At 47.2% G+C, this 26,330-nt stretch overlaps 1 protein-coding gene across 1 annotated transcript in view; it reads left to right on the forward strand.

Annotated features, from left to right (window-relative positions):
- LOC139229054 (ephrin type-B receptor 2) overlaps positions 1–26,330 on the forward strand; it is a 585,159-nt gene that overhangs the window by 471,947 nt on the left and 86,882 nt on the right. The window contains exons 7-9 of the mRNA XM_070860715.1: positions 1,176–1,338; positions 4,267–4,375; positions 6,515–6,616. Coding sequence (XP_070716816.1) covers positions 1,176–1,338; positions 4,267–4,375; positions 6,515–6,616 — 374 coding nt within the window. The remainder of the gene's footprint in view (positions 1–1,175; positions 1,339–4,266; positions 4,376–6,514; positions 6,617–26,330) is intronic.

Below are 26,330 nucleotides of genomic sequence, written 5' to 3' on the forward strand. Positions count from 1 at the left end.
ATTAAGAACTAGTTGGTTTATTAGCAAAGGTTTAACAATCACACTACACATTACCAGTTCATCCACCAGGCTTACAACCACCTGCCTCATCGTGGATCCCCTGAACCCAACTGGCTGGGGTTTTATTGAGTCTTGTGAACATCATGTGACTGGCTAAGCCACTCCCAACTCAACAGCTCTACAACTATTTTTGTAGAAAAACAGAAAATCAAGTGCCCCCTGATTAAAGGGAGGGTCACACCAAACATTTTCAAACAAGTGCCCCCTTGTTTTTTTTGAGGGCACTTCAACAGCTGTACAAACCTGTGAGCATACGCACTGGTGCATACATTACAACCTTGTTCGTGTAAAACCTCTGACTCTTTTAGACCAATACCACAGGAGATCTTCTAGTTTCTTCTTTCGAATGTTGAAGCCTGCCTTCGATCTGAAGCCACGTTTCTGCAAAATAACAGGTGGTTGTGAGCCTGGTGGATGAACTGGTCATGTGTAGAGCGAGGCAGTGCCAGCTGAGGACAGGGCTGGGCAAGCTCGTCACATCTGCAGCAGGCATTCTCAGCTTGCCTCTACTTTGCAGGAGTTTTTTAAGCGTACCATTTGATCAGCAACTAATACACAGTGAATTAATGTTCGAATTATAGATGTGGATAAGAATCGGGTGTGAGAATCATTGAAAATGTTTAATTAACATGCAATAGACTGAGAAGTGCTTCAGAATGTGCAGTGGCTCAGTGGGTAGCACTCCTGCCTCTGAATCAGAAGGTTGTGGGTTCAGGTCCTACTCCAGCGACTTGACAAAAATCCAGGCTGACACTCGAGTGAAGTGCTGAAGGAGTGCTACATTGCCACCTTTCAGATGTGACGTTAAACTAAGGCCCCGTCTGCTCTCTCAGGTGGACGTAAAAGATCCCATGGCACTATTTTGAAGAAGAGCAGGGGAGTTATCCTGGGTGAATATTTATCTCTCAATCAACATAACAAAACCAGATTATCTGGTCATTATCACATTGCTGTTTGTGGGAGCTTGCTGTGCGTATATTGGCTGCCACGTTTCCTACATTACAACAGTGACTACACTCCAAAGGTACTTCATTGGCTGTAAAGTGCTTTGGGATGTCCGGTGGTTGTGAAAGGTGCTATATGAATCTAAGTCTTTCTTTTTCTCTTGTGTTTAGGATCAAAGTGAGCAAAACTCCTCGACTGTGAAGAGCCAGACGAACACAGCCACCATTCGCAGCCTCCGAGCGGGCACCATCTACGTGTTCCAGGTGCGAGCGCGGACAGTGGCCGGCTTTGGCCAGTACAGTGGGAAGATGTACTTTCAGACAATGACAGAAGGTAAACACCCCCTTGCTGGCCTCAGAACACAGAAATGCCCCAAGGGGTTGTATTCAAGCTGGGACACCCTACCTGCCCGATTTCAAATGTTGCTCTAGGTGGGAGATCAAGGTCCATCAGCAAGGGTGGCTCGGTAGCACCAACACTGAACGAGCTGGCCGAGTCCTGAAGGACAAAGCTTCCAGACTGGGCCTGCAGACAGGTGGTGAGAGAACCAACACGAGGGAAAAACCTATTTGACCTCGTCCTCACCAATCTACCTGTCGCAGATGCATCGATCCATGACAACATTGTTAACAGCGACCACTGCACAATCCTTGTGGAGGAACATAACACCTTCCATCGTGTTGTGTGGCAGTACCACCGTGCTAAATGAGATAGACTCAGAACAGATCTGTCTAGCAGCTCAAAACTGGGCATCCATGAGGCGCTATGAGTCCTCAGCAGCAGCAGAATTATATTCCACCACGATCTGTAACCTCATGGCCTGGCATATCCCTCACTCCAGCATTACCATCAAGCCAGGGGACCAACCCTGGTTCAATGAGGACTGTAGAAGAGCATGCTGTGATCACACTAGGCGTATCTGAAAATGAGGTGCCAACCTGGGGAAGCTGCAACACAGGACTACATACATACTAAGCAGCGGAAGCAGCATGCTATAGACAGAGCTAAGTGATCTCACAATCAACGAATCAGATAAAAGCTCTGCAATCCTGCCATATCCAGTCATGTATGGTAATGGACCATTACACAACTAACGGGAGGAGGAGGCTCCATGAATATCCCCATCCTTAATGATGGTGGAGCCCAGCATGTGAGTGCAAAAGACAAGGCTGAAGCATTTGCAACCACGTTCAGCCAGAAGTGCTGAGTGGATGATCCATATCGGCCTCCAGACTTCGGCCAATTCGGTTCATTCCCCGTGATATCAAGAAACTGCTGAGCGCACTGGATAAAGCAAAGGCTATGGGCCCCAACAACATCCCGGTTGTCGGGCGTTGGTGACTTTGACAGCCGCTGGTTAAGCATGGCCACCAGATCCAGCAGGAAGCAGGTCTTCTTCTAGGAGGCTGCAGATGTTTGTCGTCCCCTGACGTGACAACCTGAGCCTCCTGAGACACAGCAGTTCCGACATGTCAAGGAAACTCAGCCTCTGCCTGTACATCCTGTGTCATGGGTAGTGCCTCCTGCGAGCTGTACCCCTCTGCTGTTCCCCCCCCTCTGCCGCTCCCCTCTCTGATCTCCAGCTGCGGGTCTCTGGACAGCATGCTGCTACTGCTGCTGCTGGTGCTGGTTGTGGTCATAGTGCTCCTCGTCCGAAGTCCAACCTAAGGCAGCCAAGGCGTCGCCCATACTGATGTGATTCCCAAAACCTCCAGAGTGTAGAAAATAACCTGAGCAAAAGTACAGTGAACAGTCCCTTTCCCACGAACAGGTTAGAAGCAGCGGTGGGTGCGGAGTATTTATTGCAGTATTGCCCTGAGATTGATTCAGCCCCTCAATTGCTGCTGTGCTCTCGCCTTGCTTTCACTGGCAACATTCTGAAAGACTGGGAAAACCCATGGATGCGCTGTTAAATTTGAAACTGTGTTGAAATCAGGCTCTGATTGAGCGATTAGCAAGAGTCACTGGACAACCTGCCACTCCCAAGGGGGTGGTACAAAAGCAGCTCATGCACTCGAGTTACCCACGGAGGTCAACGGATTGGGGCGGGCTTCCCGAACACGCTGATACTTTCACTGGTTTTAACCTCCCACCCTCAACCAAACCCACGCACCCCACTGGGTTAACCGTCCCCCCCATAAACCCCATTCCTCTCTCCACAGATACTCTCGGGGCTGCGGAGTTATTTCAGCACTATGGGCTGGATTTTCGGCTGGAGGCTTTTTCGGGCGCTAATGGCAGCGGGGCGGTAAATTTTGCGCCAGGAAATGGTTTGCTTCGGCAGCCACAAAATTGGGCAGCTGGGCCCTGAGTGTGGGGCTGAGCGCTAAGGGAGGCGTTCCACACCTGTCTCAGGGCGCTAGGCCGGCAGAGCAATGGAAAATCCCAAGTTAAAGAACCGGCCTCGGAGTGCCCGAAGAGAGGCTTCCCTGGGGGAAAAAATTGCCAAAAAAAAATCCACGAAAAACATTCCCAATATCTTGCTCACCCCACATAAACATAAATCGCAAAAATAAAAAAACAATAAAACAATCGCACTCAGGTAGACATTCCTTCCCTCCATGCCACTGGAACAGCTCTCGGACCGCCCGCTTTCCCAGGAGGTCCCACAAGGGCGTGCTACGGGGCCAACGCGAAACAAAATCATAGCGCTGTTGAAACCGGGGGCATTGCATACCGGCTCGACGCTCCCGGGCAGTACTGCTCTGCGCCCCCGCAAAACCGACACCGAATGTCCCGACGGTGCGCTAGAAGCTGGCCGCCCAGCCGCAGCTCATTTGCATATCCATTACCCCCGGGGCGCCAATAGAGCCGCCAGCCTCATGGAAATCCAGCCCTTTACGTTTTTATTTCAGATATCCAGCATCCGCATTGTTTTACCTTTGACCTAAAACAGTTAATCTGGTCATTTATTGCTGCTGTGTGCGGGATCGTGCTGTGCGCACATCGGCTGCTCCGTTTCCCACGTTACAACAATGACTGCACTTCCAAAGTACTTAATTGGCTGTAAAGCGCTGTGGGGCACCCTGAGGTTATGAAAGGTGCTGTAGAAATGCGAGCTCTTTCTCTCTGAGCTGTGACTAGATTCACGTCACTGCCAACATGGGGCCGCACAGCTGTGCGGATGTAGAGGTGAATAAATCTCAGGGTTGGGTTGAAATCCATCCGAGGATCCTGCTGGAAAGAAGAGAGGGGAAGTGGAGTAACTCTGGCCTACGACTGCCGTGGATACCCCATTTACTGCCTGTCTTTTTTTTGCAGCTGAATACCAGACCAGCCTACAGGAGAAGCTTCCACTCATCATTGGATCGGCAGCTGCTGGCCTGGTCTTCATAATTGCTATTGTTGTCATTCTCATCGTTTGCAACAGGTAACACAATTCTTTCATAATCTTCCAAACATTGACTCTTTCTGTTGCATGGCCCCCTTGTGCAGTTTGTTCCTGTGGGTGTGCTTCCCTCAATTAAGAATTCCTTTGAAATCGAGCGATGCTACTGGCTTTTAGAGATGAACTCCCAGCAACGCACTAATGATTAAAGGGCTAGTTCATTGTTTGCTTAGTTTAGGAACAGGTGAGATGTTGCCTCTGTCTCTCTGTGTGGGGCTGGGGGTACACCAATGAACTAATAAGAGCTTGCGCATGCCCGCAGTGTTTTTCATGCTCCATTGCTCTGCAGGGCTGTGCAATCCTGCTCCAGTGCAGCAACAGTGCTATAGCCTCAGGAGATGTGCTCCATGACATGCACTTCTGCCCAGGCAGTGCAGAATCCTTTATGACTCGAGGAGTTCTAACCAGTCTCCAAATGTAGCATTGTTCCACAAATATCACCACTCTTTTTATACATAAAAATCCACGATAGGGTTGTTTGATATGTAAGAATACTCAATGGGGGGTGTTCAGTCTGTTCCACCAGGGATTAACCAACCTAGGAGTTAAGATACAGATCAGCCATTATCTAACTGAATGGCAGTACAGGCTCGAGTGGCTGAATGGCCTCCTCATTTGGAAAAGCATAATTCAAACAAGCAGAGTCAGCATGGTTTTATGAAAGAGAAATCATGTTTGACAAATTTGCTGGAGCTTTTTGAGGATGTAATGAGCAGGGTGGATAAGGGAGTGTATTTGGATTTCCAGAAGGCATTCGATAAGGTGCCACATAAAAGATTACTGCACAAGATAAAAGTTCACGGGGTTGGGGGTAATATATTAGCATGGATTGAGGATAGGCTAACTAACAGAAAACAAAGAGTCGGGATAAACAGGTAATTTTCCGGTTGGCAAACAGTGACTAGTGGGGTGCCACAGGGATCAGTGCTGGGGCCTCAACTATTTACAATCTATATTAATGACTTGGATGAAGGGGCCAAGTGTAATGTAGCCAAGTTTGCTGATGATACAAAGATGGGTGGGAAAGCAAATTATGAAGAGGACACAAAAAACATCTGCAAAGGGATATAGACAGGCTAAGTGAGTGGGCAAAATTTGGCAGGTGGAGTATAATGTGGGAAAATGAGGTTATCCACTTTGGCAGAAAAAATACAAAAGCAAGGTATTATTTAAATGGAGAAAAATTGCAAAGTGCTGCAGTGCAGAGAGACCTGGGGGTCCTTCTGCATGAAACACAAAAAGTTAGTATGCAGGTACAGCAAGTAATCAGGAAGGCAAATGGAATATTGCCCTTTATTGCAAGGGGGATAGAATATAAAAGCAGAGAAGTCCTGCTACAACTGTACAGGGTATTGGTGAGGCCACACCTGGAGTACTGCGTACAGTTTTGGTCTCCGTATTTAAAGAAGGATATACTTGCATTGGAGGCTGTTCAGAGAAGGTTCACTAGGTTGATTCCGGAGCGAGGGGGTTGACTTATGAAGATAGGTTGAGTAGGTTGGGCCTATACTCATTGGAGTTCAGAAGAATGAGAGGTGATCTTATCAAAATATATAAGATAATGAGAGGGCTGGACAAGATGGATGCAGAGAATATATTTCCACTCATAGGGGAAACTAAAACTAGAGGGCATAGTCTCAGAATAAGGGGCCACCCATTTAAAACTGAGATGAGGAGGAATTTCTTCTCTCAGAGAGTTGTAAATCTGTGGAATTCACTGCCCCAGAGAGCTGTGGAGGCTGGGTCATTGAATATATTTAAGGCAGAGATACAGATTTTTGATCGATAAGAGAATAAAAGGTTATGGGAAGCAGGCAGGGAAGTGGAACTGAGTCCACGGTCAAATCAGTCATGATCTTATTGAATGGCGGAGCAGACTCAAGGGGTCAAATGGTCTACTCCTGCTCCTATTGTCTGTGTTCTTGTGTTCTCCTGTTCCTATATTCCGATGTTCCTAACCCAAGCACATAAAACACAGAGCCAGAAATGTGCCCTAAATACTAACCTTTTCCTTTATTACTGTTTAAATGTCCTGAATCCTAATTTTCACCCCTTGAAAGAGGTCTCCCTGAGACTACAGGACCTAACTATCTCCTTTCTACCCAACACTAACTCCTACAGGTCACCTATCTTCTGTCCAGAATCCCAGCTCCAAGATCAAGGTTTCCAGTTCCAACAAGAGTCAAGCTTCCGGCTCCAAGGTCCATCCTTCCAGGCTCCCAGGTCTAAGCTCCCAACTCCCAGCTCTTTGTTTTCCACTGTCTCTCCCTTGTCATTGCTACCAATCAAACACTTTAATTTGTTTACCAATGGATACTCCCAATAGGTTGCCGCCATTGCTCCAGCGTTTACTGTTCATGGTCTTTAGCACCTGTACCTGGTGCCACATATACTTTCCTCCCTCTCCCTTCCTTCCCTACTCCTACTCAACATTGCTTTATTTTGCCAGTGTTTTAACTGGTGTCATAACAGTATCAATGTGATAGCATTGCTTAACCTACTAGAATTGGAAAACAGATCTTGGAATTAAAATTCAGCAATTGAATATATTTAAGTTGGAGATAGACAGATTTTTGAATGATAAGGGAGTCAAGGGGAGCGGGCGGGGAAGTGGAGTTGAGGCCAAGATCAGATCAGCCATGATCTTACTGAATGGCGGAGCAGGCTCGAGGGGTCAAATGGCCTCCTCCTGCTCCTATTTCTTATATTCTTATTACAAATACCAAATTCTGTGGAAGGTGATTTTAAAGGCCAGATCTGAGCTTTAAAATTAAAAGCGTTTGGTATGACACTAGCAGAGCATATGGACATGGAACTCCATTAAGCATCCAGTCAATGGTGCAAACCCAGAGAGACAGGGAAGACGAGAGCTTAGTGGAGGAGAGGAACTTGCAGGAGACAAATTGAAAGCAATAAACTAGTGGAATTGAAGCCAGTCCTAGAGGTTTTCCACCTGAAGATGGAAGAAATTGTTGAGGAAATTGCTGCTGCATTAGTTATAATCTAACAAAGCTGGGAAAAGTACCAGAGAATCGGTAGGTAGTGAATGCTGTACCATTATTCAAAAGAGGAGAGAGGGTAAAATAATGGCGACAGGCCAGTGAGTTAAACATGAGTAACTGAATCCATCATCAAGGACAGAGGAAATGAGCACTTGGAAAAGTATAAGCTGATCGAAGGAAGAGAATGATTCTGTGAATGGTAGCTGGTATCTATGTAGCCTAATAGATATCTTGGGATAGTATCTCTGCTTTGGGTGTAATCAGCATCCAGGTGCAAATTGTGCTCAAAATTGAAATGAAGTTCAAGTTTCTGCTCAAACTCATTAATGTAACAATATGTGAGCTGGAGTAATAACAGGGGAGTCACAGAGAATGCTCCATCAACAATGAGAATTAGAGGTACAGGAGTCCATAAAGATAGTTTGCATCTGCAAGAAGGAGTGAAACAAGGTCTGAGCATCATCACAGGATATGAAAAGCAAGGCAGTACTATTGCACTCACACAGAGTGCTGGTCAGAAGATTATGATCATTGTTTGCTGTTCTGGGGCATGTTGGCCTTGGAGAAAGTCCAGTGGCAACTCCTCAGGAATATACCTGGGATGAAGGGAGTCGGTTATGAGGAGAGATTGGGTAAGCTGGGGTTATAATCCCTGGAGATGAGGAGGTTAAGCGGTGATCTGATTCAGGTATTTAAAATAACAAAGGAATTTGACAACTCTTCCTTCGAGTGGGATAACCCAAAACAAGATAGCAGAATCTTAGAATTCAAAGTGAGCCAATGAAACCTGACTCCAGAGAATAAGTTCTTCATACAAATGTTGTCAGGATGTGAAACCTACTGCCGCAGGAGACTATAGATGATGAATTGTTTAAGCGGGACGTAGAACTTGCTTGGGAAGCAAGGGTATCATGAGATGTGGAAAATGGACAGGTAATTGGGACAATAAAGACAAAGCTGGCACAGCTAAGTAAAGTGGGCTGACTGGTCTACTCTTGTTTCTATGTTCATCAACTTGGTTCTGGTCCTGTTGACTTGTTTCTTTTGGCAATTTTTTTTTCACATTTAACTTGTTCATGGACAGCAGTCAACAATCTCTTGGGCTATATAGCGGAGGTGTGGCAGCCTGGGAGCAACGTGGAGGCATGCCACTTCAGGGAGCAGCGCGAGCTGGTGCAGAAGGGCAACAGCAATGAAGAGTGACGTCATCAAGGTCCAGGTCGGTGGTTGGAGCGTGGGCAGACACAGCAGGAGCGGCAAGAGACTGTGGAGGGATGTGATCGGGGCCCAGGAGAGGTGTGAGTTCAGGCCCAGGGGCCCAGGGGCAGCACGGGCCAGCCCACACTGCGATATGTGTGCGCACTAGGTCCATGCAGCAGAGCTGGTCTCCAGTCGTCTTGGATAACCCTTGCCACTGGACCAAGACCGAGCTCTGTCAAGCCCGTGTGGTGGCTGGTGTGCAACGGCCTCCACGCGTTAAAAAAATCCACATACAGGCATCTTCCACCCTTCAGGATGTAGTTCGGGTCCTTCATTGAAACATCTGTGAACTCATCCTTTTTTGGTGTGGAAGCAAGTCATCCTCGTTTTGAGGGACTGCCCATGATGATGATTATGATGATGGGCTATCTAGTACACCGTAGCCCGTAATGTTACACATAGTAGCCTGTAATGTGTTACACAGCGACCTATAATTTTACACACAATGACCTGTAATATTACACAGCTGCCTGCAATGTTACAACATGGCCTGTAATAATACACAATGCCCTATAATATTACACGGCGACCTGTGGAGTTTCTGATTTGACACTAATTTCTGATTGCAAATAATCTTTAATGAGTTTGACTGAGTGAATTGTGAAAGAAAGCTTAAGATTTTTATAGGGCTCTAGTCATGCACAGCCATCTCTTAAAAGGAGTTGTTTTTCAGTTTACTCGTGAAGACAAATGTAGGTCCCTTGCAGTCCCTAGAGGAAGCTTGCTGGGAACATAAAAACTGACTACAAAAGCTTCTGTAGATATGTGAAGAGAAAAAGATGAGTGAAGACAAACTAGGTCCCTTACAGTCAGATTCAGGTGAATTTGTAATGGAGAAATGGGGAACAAAGAAATGGCAGACCAATTGGAACAAATATTTTGGTTCTGTCTTCACGAAGGAAGACACAAATAACCTTCCGAAAGTACTAGGGGACCGAGGGTCTAGTGAAAAGGAGGAACTGAAGGATATCCTTTTTAGGCAGGAAATTGTGTGAGGGAAATTGATGGGATTGAAGGCTGATAAATCCCCAGGGCCTGCTAGTCTGCATCCCAGAGTACTTAAGGAAGTGGCCCTAGAAATAGTGGCTACATTGGTGATCATTTTCCAACAGTCTACCGACTCTGGATCAGTTCCTATGGACTGGAGGGTAGCTAATGTAACACCACTTTTTAAAAAGGGAGAGAGAGAGAAAACGGGTAATTATAGACCAGTTAGCCTGACATCAGTCGTGGGGAAAATGTTGGAATCAATTATTAAGGATGAAATCGCAGCGCATTTGGAAAGCAGTGACAGGATCGGTCCAAGTAAGCATGGATTTATGAAAGGGAAATCATGCTTGACAAATCTTCTAGAATTTTTTGAGGATGTAACTAGTAGAGTGAACAAGGAAAAACCAGTGGATGTGGTGTATTTGGACTTTCAAAAGGATTTTGACAAGGTCCCAAACAAGAGATTGATGTGCAATATCAAAGCACATTGTATTGGGGGTAATGTACTGACATGGATAGAGAACTGGTTGGCAGACAGGAAGCAGCGAGTCGGGATAACATAAGAACATAAGAATTAAGAACAGGAGTAGGCCATCTAGCCCCTCGAGCCTGCTCCGCCATTCAACAAGATCATGGCTGATCTGGCCATGGACTCAGCTCCACTTACCCGCCCGCTCCCCATAACCCTTAATTCCCTTATTGGTTAAAAATCTATCTATCTGTGACTTGAATACATTCAATGAGCTAGCCTCAACTGCTTCCTTGGGCAGAAAATTCCACAGATTCACAACCCTCTGGGAGAAGAAATTCCTTCTCAACTCAGTTTTAAATTGGCTCCCCCGTATTTTGAGGCTGTGCCCCCTAGTTCTTGTCTCCCCGACCAGTGGAAACAACCTCTCTGCCTCTATCTTGTCTATCCCTTTCATTATGTTAAATGTTTCTATAAGATCACCCCTCATCCTTCTGAACTCGAACGAGTAAAGACCCAGTCTACTCAATCTATCATCATAAGGTAACCCCCTCTTCTCTGGAATCAGCCTAGTGAATTGTCTCTGTACCCCCTCCAAAGCTTCCTTAAATAACGTGACCAAAACTGCACGTAGTACTCCAGGTGCGGCCTCACCAATACCCTGTACAGTTGCAGCAGGACCTCCCTGCTTTTGTACTCTATCCCTCTCGCAATGAAGGCCAACATTCCATTTGCCTTCCTGATTACCTGCTGCACCTGCAAACTAACTTTTTGGGATTCATGCACAAGGACCCCCAGGTCCCTCTGCACCACAGCATGTTGTAATTTCTCCCCATTCAAATAATACTCCCTTTTACTGTTTTTTTTCCCAAGGTGGATGACCTCACACTTTCCGACATTGTATTCCATCTGCCAAACGTTAGCCCATTCGCTTAACCTATCTAAATCTCTTTGCAGCCTCTCTGTGTCCTCTACACAATCCGCTTTCCCAATAATCTTTGTGTCATCTGCAAATTTTGTTACACCACACTCTGTCCCCTCTTCCAGGTCATCTATATATATTGTAAACAGTTGTGGTCCCAGCATTGATCCCTGTGGCACACCACTAACCACCGATTTCCAACCCGAAAAAGACCCATTTATTCCGACTCTCTGCTTTCTGTTAGCCAGCCAATTCTCTATCCATGCTAATACATTTCCTCTGACTCTGCGTACCTTTATCTTCTGCAGTAACCTTTTGTGTGGCACCTTATCGAATGCCTTTTGGAAATCTAAATACACCACATCCATCGGTACACCTCTATCCACCATGCTCGTTATATCCTCAAAGAATTTCAGTAAATTAGTTAAACATGATTTCCCCTTCATGAATCCATGCTGCGTCTGCTTGATTGCACTATTCCTATCTCGATGTCCCGCTATTTCTTCCTTAATGATAGTTTCAAGCATTTTCCCCACTATAGATGTTAAACTAACAGGCCTATAGTTCCCTGCCTTTTGTCTGCCCACTTTTTTAAACAGAGGCGTTACATTAGCTGCTTTCCAATCCGCTGGTACCTCCCAGAGTCCAGAGAATTTTGGTCGATTATAACGAATGCATCTGCTATAACTTCCGCCATCTCTTTTAATACCCTGGGATGCATTTCATCAGGACCAGGGGACTTGTCTACCTTGAGTCCCATTAGCCTGTCCAGCACTACCCCCCTAGTGATAGTGATTGTCTCAAGGTCCTCCCTTCCCATATTCCTGTGACCAGCAATTTTTGGCATGGTTTTTGTGTCTTCCACTGTGAAGACCGAAGCAAAATAATTATTTAAGGTCTCAGCCATTTCCACATTTCCCATTATTAAATCCCCCTTCTCATTTTCTAAGGGACCAACATTTACTTTAGTCACTCTCTTCCGTTTTATATATCTGTAAAAGCTTTTACTATCTGTTTTAATGTTTTGCGCAAGTTTACCTTCGTAATTTATCTTTCCTTTCTTTATTGCTTTCTTAGTCATTCTTTGCTGTTGTTTAAAATTTTCCCAATCTTCTACTTTCCCACTAACCTTGGCCACCTTATACGCATTGGTTTTTAATTTGATACTCTCCTTTATTTCCTTGGTTATCCACGGCTGGTTATCCCTTCTCTTACCGCCCTTCTTTTTCACGGGAATATATTTTTGTTGAGCACTATGAAAGAGCTCCTTAAAAGTCCTCCACTGTTCCTCAATTGTGCCACCGTTTAGTCTGTGTTTCCAGTCTACTTTAGCCAACTCTGCCCCCATCACACTGTACTCCCCTTTGTTTAAGCATAGTACGCTCGTTTGAGACACGACTTCCTCACCCTCAATCTGTATTACAAATTCAACCATACTGTGATCACTCATTCCGAGAGGATCTTTTACTAGGAGATCGTTTATTATTCCTGTCTCATTACACAGGACCAGATCTAAGATAGCTTGCTCCCTTGTAGGTTCTGTAACATACTGTTCTAAGAAACAATCCCGTATGCATTCTATGAATTCCTCCGGATGAATGGGTCCTTTTCAGAATGGCAGACAGTGACTAGTGGAGTGTCGCAGGGCTCAGTGCTGGGATCCCAGCTCTTTACAATATACATTAATGATTTAGATGAAGGAATTGAGTGTAATAGCTCCAAGTTTGCAGATGACACTAAACTGGGTGGTGGTGTGAGCTGTGAGGAGGACGCTAAGAGGCTGCAGGGTGACTTGGACAGGTTAGGTGAGTGGGCAAATGCATGGCAGATGCAGTATAATGTGGATAAATGTGAGGTTATCCACTTTAGGGGCAATAACACAAAGGTAGAATATTATCTGAATGGCGGCAGATTAGGAAAAGGGGAGGTGCAACGAGACCTGGGTGTCATGGTTCATCAGTCATTGAAAGTGGGCATGCAGGTACAGCAGGCGGTGAAGAAGGTAAATGGTATGTTGGCCTTCATAGCTAGGGGATTTGAGTATAGGAGCAGGGAGGTCTTACTGCAGTTGTACAGTGCCTTGGTGAGGCCTCACCTGGAATATTGTGTTCAGTTTTGGTCTCCTAATCTGAGGAAGGACATTCTTGCTATTGAGGGAGTGCAGAGAAGGTTCACCAGACTGATTCCCGGGATGGCGGGACTGACATATGAGGAGAGACTGGATCAACTGGGCCTTTATACACTTGAGTTTCGAATGATGAGAGGGGATCTCATAGAAACATATAAGACAGGACAGGACAAGACAAGTTAGATGCAGGAAGAATGTTCCCGATGTTGGGGAAGTCCAGAACCAGGGGACACAGTCTTAGGATAAGGGGTAGGCCATTTAGGACTGAGATGAGGAGAAACTTCTTCACTCAGAGAGTTGTTAACCTGTGGAATTCCCTGCTGCCGAGAGTTGTTGATGCCAGTTCATTGGATATATTCAAGAGGGAGTTAGATATGGCCCTTACGGCTAAGGTGATCAAAGGATATGGGGAGAAAGCAGGAAAGAGGTACTGAGGGAATGATCAGCCATGATCTTATTGAATGATGGTGCAAGCTCAAAGGGCCGAATGGCCTACTCCTGCATCTATTTTCTATGTTTCTATGTTTATTAGGCGGGATATTTGTTCGGGAAATTCATGGGATTGAAGGCCGATAAATCCCCAGGGCCTGATAGTCTGAATCCCAGAGTACTTAAGGAAGTGGCCCTAAAATAGTGGATGCATTGGTGATCATTTTCCAACAGTCTATCGACTCTGGATCAGTTCCGATAGACTGGAGGGTAGCTAATGTAACACCACTTTTTAAGAAAGAAGGGAGAGAGAAAACGGGTAATTATTGATCGGTTAGCCTGACATCAGTAGTAGGGAAAATGTTGCAATCAATTATTAAAGATGAAATAGCAGCGCATTTGGAAAGCAGTGACTGGATCGGTCCAAGTCAGCATGGATTTATGAAAGGGAAATCATGCTTAACAAATCTTCTAGAATTTTTTGAGGATGTAACTGGTAGAGTGGACAAGAGAAAACCAGTGGATGTGGTGTATTTGGACTTTCAAAAGGCTTTTGACAAGGTCCCACACAAGAGATTGATATGCAAAATTAAAGCACATGGTATTGGGGGTAATGTACTGACGTGGATAGAGAAGTGGTTGGCAGACATGAAGCAGAGAGTTGGGATAAACGGGTCCTTTTCAGAATAGCAGGCAGTGACTAGTGGGGTGCCGCAGAGCTCAGTGCTGGGACCCCAGCTATTTACAATATACATTAATGATTTAGATGAAGGAATTGAGTGTAATATCATTGCAGATGACACTAAGCTGGGTGGCGGTGTGTGCTGTGAGGAGGATGCTAAGAGGCTGCAGGGTGACTTGGACAGGTTAGGTGAGTGGGCAATCGTATGGCAGATGCAGTATAATGTGGATAAATATGAGGTTATCCACTTTAGGGGCAAAAGCGCGAAGGCAAAATATTATCTGAATGGCAGATTAGGAAAAGGAGAGGTGCAACAAGACCTGGGTGTCATGGTACATCAGTCATTGAAAGTTGGCATGCAGGTACAGCAGGCGGTGAAGAAGGCAAATGATATGTTGGCCTTCATAGCTAGTGGATTTGAATATAGGAGCAGGGAGGTCTTACTGCAGTTATACAGGGCCTTGGTGAGGCCTCACCTGGAATATTGTGCTCAGTTTTGGTCTTATAACCTGAGGAAGGACGTTCTTGCTATTGAGGGAGTGCAGTGAAGGTTCACCAGACTGATTCCCGGGATGGCATGACTGACATATGAGGAGAGACTGGATCGACTGATCCTGTATTCACCGGGGTTTAGAAGTTAGAGAGGGGATCTCGTGGAAACATATAAAATTCTGACGGGACTGGACAGGTTAGATTCAGGAAGAATGTTCCCGATGTTTGGGAAGTCCAGAACCAGGGGACATAGTCTAAGGATAAGGAGTAAGCCATTTCTGACTGAGATGAGGAGAAACTTCTTCACTCAGAGAGTTGTTAACCTGTGGAATTCGCTACCGCAGAGAGTTGTTGATGCCAGTTCATTGGATATATTCAAAGAGGGAGTTCGATATGGCCCTTACGGCTAAAGGGATCAAGGGGTATGGAGAGAAAGCAGGAAAGGGGTACTGAGGTGAATGATCAGCCATGATCTTATTGAATGGTGGTGTAGGCTCGAAGGGCCGAATGGCCTACTCCTGCACCTATTTTCTATGTTTCTATGTTTCTAATAGGAGTTGAATTATAAGTTTCTTAACTGATCTTTTGGTCATTGTCTTGTTTGTTTGTGATTTAGGTCGCCCTCTTATCTGGGAGATCATTCCATGCTAACAAAACCTCTCCCTTTGCTGACAAAGCTTTTTCTTACCAAATGTCATCCATATCCTGAAGAATTCTGGGAATGGGCAACTTAACCATTTTATTATTTCAAACTACAGTACAAGTCGACAAGTTATTTATAAGTGAAAAGCAAGCAAAAATGATAATCAGATGAGATTAAACCAAATCCTGATCCTCCATATACATGTCTACAAGAAGAGGGTATCTTGCACCTGTACTGTTACACTGCGGCACAGTGCGGCTCCTTGTTGCTTGTACTTAGGTTAGATGACGTGTCTGAAACTAACACTCCTTCCTCTGCAATTCCCTTGTGGAAGGCGAGTGTGCTGACTTGCTGCAGGATTTCACTGGAGGTGTGCTGGGATTCTGGTGACCGCCTCCCCCCCCACCACACCCAAGACCATCCTGGCTTTACATCGTGCGCGACCCAAATGTAGTCGTTTCGCATTTAATCAGGAAAGCTGCTTGTTTTGATCCGGGTGGCATCAGATGGTGAGCAAAGTGAAAGGGGCAAAGCCCCACGTGCTCAGGTCTCACTGGATGCTTCCAGTGCCTGTACGGGCATTTCCGTACGACTAGGCCAGTGCCAGCACCCAAACCCCTCAGATCGGCGGGCTGAGCAGTGGGCCGACAGCAAAAACCTAACGGCACCAAAAAGGTATGTTCCCTTTCTTTCAATAGAGACAGCAGGATGAAGTTTGAGACTGGAGGCCTCCTGACTGTTATTTTTGAACAGTAACCGGAAGGCCCAGAAGCCAGCATCAGTTATCACCTCCGCATGTCTCACAGACTTTACTCCCCGTCCATAGGAGCATAATGTAATGTATTTGCTTCATGGGTTCTTTGCTATCCAGAACGACAGGTGCAGCGTCAAAAATCCGGAGTTCCGGAATCCGGAATCAAGGACGATCGGTGGCAGGGTCATCTGGAATCCGTAAAATATTCCAGAACCGTAAAATGTTCTGGAATCCAGCCCACTGACCCTGCCGACCTTGGGTGTTGCTCTGCTCACCTCACTGCCTCTGCCCTTACCTTGGGGTCTCCTCACCGGCCAGCCCGAACACCTCCTCACCAGGGCACCGCCTGCCCGAACATCTCCTCGGTGCTTAGGTATTTCCGGGTTCGTGACGTCAGCAAGACATTCCGAAGTCTGGAAATATCTGGAATCCGGAATGTCCTTGGTCCCGAGGGTTCCGGATTCTCGACGCTGTACCTGTACTTGGTTTATTGACAAAGGTTGAACAGTTACACTACACATTACCAGTTCATCCACTGGGCTCACAACTGCATACCTCATCATGGATCCCCTAAACTGCAACTGGCTGGGGTTTTATTGAGTCTTGTGAACATCATGTGACTGGCTAAGCCACTCACAATTCAACAACTCTACAACTATTTTGTTGTCAACAGCTCTACAACTCTTTTGTTGTGAACAAATTAAACATAAGAACATAAGAATTAGGAACAGGAGTAGGCCATCTAGCCCCTCGAGCCTGCTCCGCCATTCAATAAGATCATGGCTGATCTGGCCGTGGACTCAGCTCCACTTACCCGCCCTCTCCCCGTAACCCTTAATTCCCTTATTGGTTAAAAATCTATCTATCTGTGACTTGAATACATTCAATGAGCTAGCCTCAACTGCTTCCTTGGGCAGAGAATTCCACAGATTCACAACCCTCTGGGAGAAGAAATTCCTTCTCAACTCGGTTTTAAATTGGCTCCCCCGTATTTTGAGGCTGTGCCCCCTAGTTTTAGTCTCCCCTACCAGTGGAAATAACCTCTCTGCCTCTATCTTGTCTATCGCTTTCATGATTTTAAATGTTTCAGTAAGATCACCCCTCATCCTTCTGAACTCCAACGAGTAAAGACCCAGTCTACTCAATCTATCATCATAAGGTAACCCCCTCATCTCTGGAATCAGCCTAGTGAATCGTCTCTGTACCCACTCCAAAGCCAGTATATCCTTCCTTCAGTAAGGTGACCAAAACTGCACGCAGTACTCCAGGTGCGGCCTTACCAATACCCTATACCTTAAACATTTAAATCAAGTACCCCCTGATTAAAAGGGCAGGCGGGGGGGGGGGGGGGGAAACACTCCAAACAGTTTTCAAGTGCCCTTTTTTTGTTCAACAGCTCTACAAACCTGTGAGCACACTCACAGGTGCATACATTATACAGAGGAACAAGAGTAGGCCATTCAGTCCATTAAGCTAATTCCACCATTCAGTTAGATCATGGCTGATCTGTACCTCAACTCCTGCCTTTGACCCATATCCCTTGCTACCCTGGCCTCTTAAATTCTATCGATCTCAGTCTTGAGCAAAATTAGAGGCCATCAATATAAGATAGTCACCAAGAAATTAAATAGGGAATTCAGAAGAAACTTGTTTACCCAGAATGATAATAATGTGGAACTCGCTAACCAAATGGTTGAAGCGAATAGTATAGATGCATTTAAGGGGAGGTGAGACAAGCATATGACGGAGAAGGGAATAGAGGCTTATGCTGATAGAGTTAGATGAGGAAAGATGGGAGGAGGCTCACATGGAGCATAAATGCCAGCATGGACTGGTTGGGCCGAATGGCCTGTTTCTATGCCATATATCCTGTGTAGTCCTGTGTAATGTAGATGCAAAGTACTCATTTAGTACCTCAGCAATGCCCTCTGCCTCCACAAGGTCTCCATTCTGCTCCCTAATCGGCCCCTTCACACATCATACACAATTCTCAGCGCTGAGTACCGATGGGGACTACACCGAGGGGGAGTGCAGTCTAGAGCACATCCACAGCACCATGGGGCAAAGAACACTTCACAGGGGAGTGAAGTGTAGAAATGCAGTGGTCATAGGGGATTCAATAATTAGGGAGATAGACTGGCATTTCTGCAACCGCGATGTAAGTCCGGCATGGTGTGTTGCCTCCCTGGTGACAGAGTATCACTGGATGGCTGCAGAACATATTCTGTGGGGGGTGGGGGAACAGCCAGAAGTCGTGGTCCATGTTGGAACCAATGACATCGGTACGAAAAGGCTTGAGGTCCTGCACACAGTTTCGGAGCTAGGGAGGAAGTTAAAGAACAGGACCTCAAAGGTAGTAATCTCAGGATTACTCCCAGTGCCACTTGCTAGTGAGTATAGGAACAACAAGGTAAGACAGGTTATCGTGTGGCTGGAGAAATGGTGCAGGAGGGAGAGCTTCAAACTCCAATGGCATTGGAACCAGTTCTGGGGCAGGGTGGACCTCTACAATATGGTCGGGGGTTGCATCTCAACAGGGCTGGGACCAATGTCCTTGCAGGGACGTTAACTAGTGCAGTGAGGGAGGGGCACTAGGCTGAAGCAGTAGCAAGGAGATACAAAGTGCACAGAGGACTGGGAGAGACAAACAGCATTAGAATAAAGAGTAGTTCAGGAATAGAAGGATCAGGTAGGGGGAGATGTGAGACAGACTAAGATGCATATGCGTAAATGCACAGGGTGGTATATAAAGTTCCGGAACTGCAGGCACAAGTAGCCACATGGGATAATGATATAATGGCAATAACGGAGACCTGGCTCAAACAAGGGAAGGGATGGGTACTTAATATTCCTGGTTACAATGTATTTTGGAAAGATAGGGATGGAAAAAAAGGAGGGGGTGGCAGTACAGGTTGGACCTCCCTAATCCGGGAGTCCCTTATCTGGTACCACCCCTCGTCCGGCACCATTCCCGGCCGGCGGGTGGCACATGCGCAGAACGCGGCCGGTCAAAATCCTACTCACCAATATAATCTTTCTCCTCGATCGGCTGCCTCCTCCTCATCACCTGCTGGGACTCCTGCAGCCACAGTCCTCGGGCCGGCCGCTCCTCCCCACAGCGCTCCCTCCGGGGGGGGTTGGGCCAGCTCTTCGGGACCCACTCGGGTCGCCAATCTCCTCTCCCCCCGTCCTTGGGTGACCTCCCCCGCCAACCTTGGGTGACCTCCCCAACACCCCCAACCTCACTGATGACCTCCCATCATCCGGCAAAATCCCTGATCCGGCACAGGCCAGGTCCCGAGGGTGCCGGATAAGGGAGGTTCGACCTGTATTGAACAGATAGAATGTTACAGCACTAGAATTACACAATGTACTTGAGGGTTCCAATGCAGAATGTATTTGGTTAGAATTAAGGAATAATACAGGACTTATTACACTGCTGGGTGTGTATCATAGGCACCAAATAGTGGGAAGGAGATAGAAGCGTAAATGTGCAGGCAAATTGCAGAAAGATGCAAGAACCTTAGCGTAGTGGTAATGGGGTGCTACCATTATCCTAATAATGGGCTAGATTTTCGGTTGTCTAATGCCTCAGTTAGCGGCCGGAGGGGGCGTTAATGGCAGCGTAAGAGGTTACTGACCGGGAGCATAGCGTTTAGCACCTTGACCGAAAATTCATTAGAGGCTCACCGAGGGTGCAAACCGTTAGCGCCCGGCTGCTGCCGATCGCTCCGATCCTGACGTATTCCTGGTGCAACGCCCACGCTTGCGCCCCGGTCGTTAAATTCGGTGCGGCCGCCTCATTGAGCGCCCGCCAATAACACCGTCTGGAAAAACAGTCGGTTCAGACTTGCAGAGTCGGTAACTGGCGGCTACTGAAAGGGATGAGGAAGTGCTTCCCTCGGAGGTCACAGTCAGATAACGTTTACACACAGCACGGTGCGTGAGCCTCCCAGTTTGCAGTGGCAGACAGACTTAACAGTGCAGGTTGGAAACAAGTGATGTTGAAAACTTTAATGGGGGCTTTACTGTGCCGTGCCTTTAAGACTCGGCTTTTCCCGGGATCTGATTCGGAGTTCCGCGCATACGCAATGGGCCCGCAAAATGTACCGACCAAACTTTTGTTGTGGCGCCCCCACCTCCGCCCCAGCTCTGATGTGCAACAACTGATTTAGTGACCCTGTCAACTCCTCACCCAATTCTGACGAATATCTGGCCGGAGGACGCAACCTTTTTCAAGGCGCTAAAATTACCGCTCCACCTGGGTTCCTGCCCCAAATGAGATGCAACCGAATTTCTCCCCCATAGACTGGGATAGTAACAGTGTAAAGGGCAAATAGAGGGAGGAATTACTGAAGCTGTACAAGAGAACTTTCTTGATCATTATGTTTCCAACTCAATGAGGAAGTAAGCAGTGCTGGATATAGTTCTGGGGAATGAAGTGGAGCATGTTTCATTGGGGAGCACTTGGGAAATAACGATCACAATGTCATTAGGTTGAGTGCCGTTATGGAAAAGGACAAGGACAAATCAAATGTGAAAATGCTCAACTGGATGGGGTTAATTTCATTGAGTTGAAAAGGGATCTGGCCCAGGTGGATTGGAATCAAAGATTAGCAGGCAAAACAGTAAATGAGCAATGGGAGGCCTTCTCAGAGGAGATAGTTCGGGTACGGACTAGACACATTCCAATAAGGGGGAAAGGAAGGGCAGCCAAAGCTAGAGCTCCCTGGATGACTAATGATATTGAGGTTAAAATAAAACAGAAAAAGTAGGTTTATAACTAAATATTGGGTACAGAATACAGTGAGAAAACCAGGCAAAATACAGACAGTACAGGGGAAAACTGAAAAAGGGAATAAGAGGGGTAAAGAGAGAATATGAGAATTGATTAGTGGCTAACATAAAAGGAAATCCAGAAGTATTTTATAAACAAAGGAAGGGGCTGATTAGGGACCGAAAAGGGGGTCTTTTGGAGCCAGAGGACTTGGTTGAGGTACTAAATGAATACTTTGCATCTGTCTTCACTGGAGAAGCAGATGCTGCTAACGTCGCAGTAAAGGAGGAGGTAATAGAGATATTGGATAGGATAAAAATAGATAAAGAGGAGGTGCTTTGTTCAAAGTAGAGAGGTCTCCCAGCCAGACGGGATGCATCCTAGGTTAGTGAGGGTAGTAAGGTTGTAAATTGTGGAGCCTGTAGCCACAATCTGATTCCCCCTTAGAGGACTGGAGGATCGTAAATGTTACACCCTGTCCAAAACAGGGATGAGGGATAAACCCGGCAACAACAGGCAAGTCAACCTAACATCAGTGGTGGGGAACTTTCAGCGACAATAATCAGGGAAAAAAATTAATTGGCACTTGAAATAAATCGGAGCCAGCATGGATTTGTGAAGGGCTTTGCTGTTGATGTGAGGCATGCCTCAGATTCTTTCACACACTGGCCACGATTTCGCCAACAATGGTGAGTCCAGGGCAGCCAGCATTTTTGGCGTGTGGGGAAGGATCTCCTTGCTCCAGCCCACCCTCTCACAACAATCTTCCGCTGGTGAGGCTTGTTAAGCTCACCCCGCAAGGTTCCAGACCACTTAACAGGAAGCGGGACTGATGATGTCATCAGATGACGCATTATCAGCCGGTTTCCTTAAAGGGACCATGGCCAACCTTTTTTTGACAATTGTACTGTCAGTGTTCCACAGCATTGAGTTGCTGCAAACACTGACAAACACTGCACAGAGGTGTGAGGCTGCACCCAGGCTCTCCCATGACCTCCCTCCAAATGCTTATGGAGAAAGTCACAGCACACAGGGAGGTTCTCTTCCCTTCCAATGGGGCAGAAGGTACCTCGCTAGGACACCAACACAGCCTGGTTGCACATTGCACAGGAGGGCACAAGCAGGGATGTCATCAGAAGGACCTGGCTGGAAACCATTCAAGGATCTCAGTAGATCCCGAAACACTACTGCAAAGCCACACTCAGCCTCATCCTGCAGTGCCACTCATCACATCCCCATCACTCTGCCTTCCCTACCCAATTCATGCACATCCTTACTCACACCAACTTGCCTTGCACCTCCACCCATCCCTCTCTCTCTCTCTCTATCTACACTATCACATCCCCACCTCACTAGCCACCCCTCACACTCACCCTCATCCTAGTGCAAGCATACCAACTAACAACACACAAGGGTAGGCACCTGAGTGTTTTAGCCAATGTTCATGTAGTTTCTGCTAATGTGCTGTCAAACATTGAAATCTTTATTTTCAACAATTTGTGTTCTTGGACAGATTTGTGTGCACCTTTGGAAGTGGCTTAGTGAGTTGCAGTGAATGGTCAGACATAAGGGTAGCCCGCACAATGGTGATGAGTGTGAAAGGAATGGCTTGGGCATTGTAGGGATGTTTTATGATGTTGGTGTGGGGTGGTACTAACCTGGTGCATCATGTGGCAGTCAGGGTGTACAGCGTCAAGTGAAGTAAATGTGGTCATGGTGAGGCCATCTCTGGTGACCCAGGCAGTAGTGTGGTGGGGTACTGATGACCTGTGTCCTGTGAAGCATCAGGTGATTGCGGAGAAGGTTGGTGATGCTGGTGATATTGGTGTTGGGTCTGATCGGGGTGGGATTCTGAGGATCAAGATGAAATTTTTTGAAGGGCACTGATGCTGCTGGAATGGATGGCAGGTGAGGTTGAGATGACCGAAGCGATCTGTCAATGGTAAGAAGGGTTGGTCCAAGGAGGTGACAGTGAATAGAGAGTTCACTGCAAACTGCATACAGCTCAAAAGTGTCTTCCAAATCCTGAAGGCTTCAGCTTTTGAGATTGGAAAGTGAACAGCTGTGAAATGGTAGCGTTCATACCACTGTTGCAGCTGTCAACTAACCAAAGCAATAGAGAGTCAGTGAGAACCCGACACATTTACCTGCCGTGAAATCCGAGCGATGGCAAACTCATCCAATAGTTGGAAAAATGGTACGTGGCTGGTTATAATCCTCTTAACTACCTTTAAACTACCTGTTAAGTACCTTAATTGCCTGGGCCGCCACTTGGTGTTGGGTCTCTGAGCTGCATGCAAACCTGACCGTTGAGAAACTGACACGGAGGCGGGGTCAGAGCAGGGCCATTTTGACAGCAGGCCCGCCTCGAAACCCGCACTCGCAGAGCTGGGAAGATTCCGGCCACTGTGTGATATTTGAACTGATAGGGAGCAATAGCCTGTCGATGGTGGCAGGCTGTTCCTGTTGGACACGTGGGGAGATTATCACGTCCCGCAGGAGCACTCTGGCCATTGGTTATACTCCCTGTTTGATCTTCCTTTCCTGAAAGATGTGCAGCGTGCAGCCAGGTGCACCTGTCCTTTTCTACCTCTGTGCAAATTGAAAATTGGCCCCAAGGAAAAATAGTTTGAGTAAAGTTGAAGCATCAAAACATTGAACATATCAGAAACAATCTTCATGGAGAAGTATTTGGGGATTTTTTTCTTATTTGGTCGCAAACCAGCACATTGCTAAAACCATAATTTCATCCCATTATATGATTTTTGTTCATAGTGAAAATGATGAAATTTCTGGCTCCCTGCTTCATGCAAAACCTGTAGTTGTGAAACCATCTGTTCATGTGTGTTAGACTTCTTCAATGAAACCATGTTCTCGAATTCCATGTGGGCAATGGACAATAAGATAGCTTTACTCCGCACAGACCCTCTGTACTCTGCACTCACACCACGTGCAGAGGCTAACGAAGCATTACACCGTCTCTCTTTATCATCATCTTCATCATCATCATCACAGGCAGTCCCTCAGAATCGAGGAAGACTTGCTTCCACTCTAAAAATGAATCCTTAGGTGGCTGAACAGTCCAATACCAGAGCCACAGTCCCTGTCACAGGTGGGACAGACAGTGGTTGAAGGAAAGGGTGGGTGGGACGGATTTGCCGCACGCTCTTTCCGCTGCCTGCGCTTGGTTTCTGCATGCTCTCGACGATGAGACTCAAGGTGCTCAGCGCCTTCCCAGATACACTTCTTCCACTTAGGGCGGTCTTTGGCCAGGGACTCCCAGGTGTCAGTGAGGATTGTGTCTAATACAAAATCAACAATAGCAACCTTATTAAAATGCTCAATTTTGCCCTTTGTAGTTCAACTCAGGAAATTAATAGGCATGTGCGTTATTGGAGGAGTAAAGCACCCCCTTACAAAGAAAGAAAAGAAATAGAAACATACGCCACGAAGATTATTGAGAGTATTTCCTAGCTGGGATTAGTGGTTGGGAGTCACAGATGTGTTTATTTGTGACCCTGTCACTGACAATACGGGTTTGAGGCCCGAGTATGACTGAAAACTTACTGAAAATGTTGCTGGTGCCACATGAGCCACATCGACTGGAATGCTACCCACTTTCAATGGAGCAACTTCAATAATTCGTAAATATGATCAGCAGCTGAAAAGCATTAACACAAAGACAGTGAATAGCCCTGGGGAAACACAGGTCTATTAGTATACAGTAAACAAGCAGAACCAAATACTGCAGATGGTCGCAATCTGAAATAAAAACAGAGAATGCTGGAAACAGTCAGCAGGTCAGGCATCAGCTGTGGAGAGAGAAACAGAGTTAACATTTCAGGTCGATGACGCTTCATCAGAACTGGAAAAGATTAGAGATGTAACGGGTTTTAAGCAAGTGCAGAGGCAGGAAAAGGGAGGTGAGGAGGGGAGAGACCAATTGGGGAGGTCTCTGATAGGGTGGAAGGCAGGAGAGATTAAATGATAAAAGGTGAACGGAGATGGCAATAGGACAAGTAAAGAAACAAAAGATGGATCTAGAGGAGGAGTAAATGGGAATAGTAGAACCGCCAACAGCTGCTGTCCGAAACAATGGGGGAAGAGGTAATGGTCTGAAATTGTTTGAACTCGATGTTGAGTTCGGAAGAGTGGGAGTGGTCCAGAGAATTAAAATGACTGGTGCATTTCTCCGGATCACTCCCACTCTGATCTCTCTATCCTCAGCCTCCTACACTTTTCCAAAGTATCTCGCCATAGGTTCAGAAATGTTCAAGGAACTCATCTTTGGTTTAGGCCCTTCACAGCTTTCGCGCTCTGATCATTTCACCTGGTTTATTTCGAAATGAAGCAATTTTCATGTCGATTGTCCACCTCAATTGGAAACGTGGACATGGATTGGTGTCATTTAGATATTAGAAAGTGACTCGTCGCACTATCTCCAACTCGAACTCATTCCTTCCCAGGACCGCAATGCGGTGTGCTTTCCTGCCCTGCTCAGTCTTCTCCTACTGTTACAACGCAAAGCTTTTCGAGCCCAGGCGAGGTCTCGTCAAATCCCAATTCAGGAGAGCCACGGTTGGGGCGCTAATTTTTGAAAGCTGGGAATCATTAGCACCACAGGCTAATGATTCTCAGCTTTTAAAAAATTCAGTGTTTGCGCTCCAGGAAGGAAGTGGAGCGCTAAACCAATCACTGCACTTCCTTTCTGGAGCGCTCCGGGACACAGGCGGGGTGGTGAGTGGAGCAGCGTTGCTCACTGGGCCGTGCAGCCCTCCCGCGATCCGAGGCTCTGCCCCTCCCTTAAAGGAAGGGCCATCGCTGCAGGCTCTGCACTGGGACCCGTGAGCTGGTCCCTGACAGCAGCCGCGATCCGCCCCGGTCAGCCCCGCACACTCCGTGATCCGCCCCGATCAGCCCCACGCACTCCCCCGATCCGGACCGATCAGCCCCACACACTCCCCCGATCCGGACCGATCAGCCCCACACACTCCCCCGATCCGGCCCGATCAGCCCCACACACTCCCCCAATCCGGCCGGATCAGCCCCACACACTCCCCCGATCAGCCCCACGCACTCCCCCGATCCGGCCGGATCAGCCCCACGCACTCCCCCGATCCGGCCCGATCAGCCCCACGCACTCCCCCGATCCGGCCGGATCAGCCCCACGCACTCCCCCGATCCGGCCGGATCAGCCCCACGCACTCCCCCGATCCGGCCGGATCAGCCCCACGCACTCCCCCGATCCGGCCCGATCAGCCCCACGCACTCCCCCGATCCGGCCGGATCAGCCCCACGCACTCCCCCGATCCGGCCGGATCAGCCCCACGCACTCCCCCGATCCGGCCGGATCAGCCCCACGCACTCCCCCGATCCGGCCCGATCAGCC

This window comes from Pristiophorus japonicus, chromosome 18 (assembly GCF_044704955.1).
Source record: "Pristiophorus japonicus isolate sPriJap1 chromosome 18, sPriJap1.hap1, whole genome shotgun sequence".
NCBI lineage: Eukaryota > Metazoa > Chordata > Chondrichthyes > Pristiophoridae > Pristiophorus > Pristiophorus japonicus.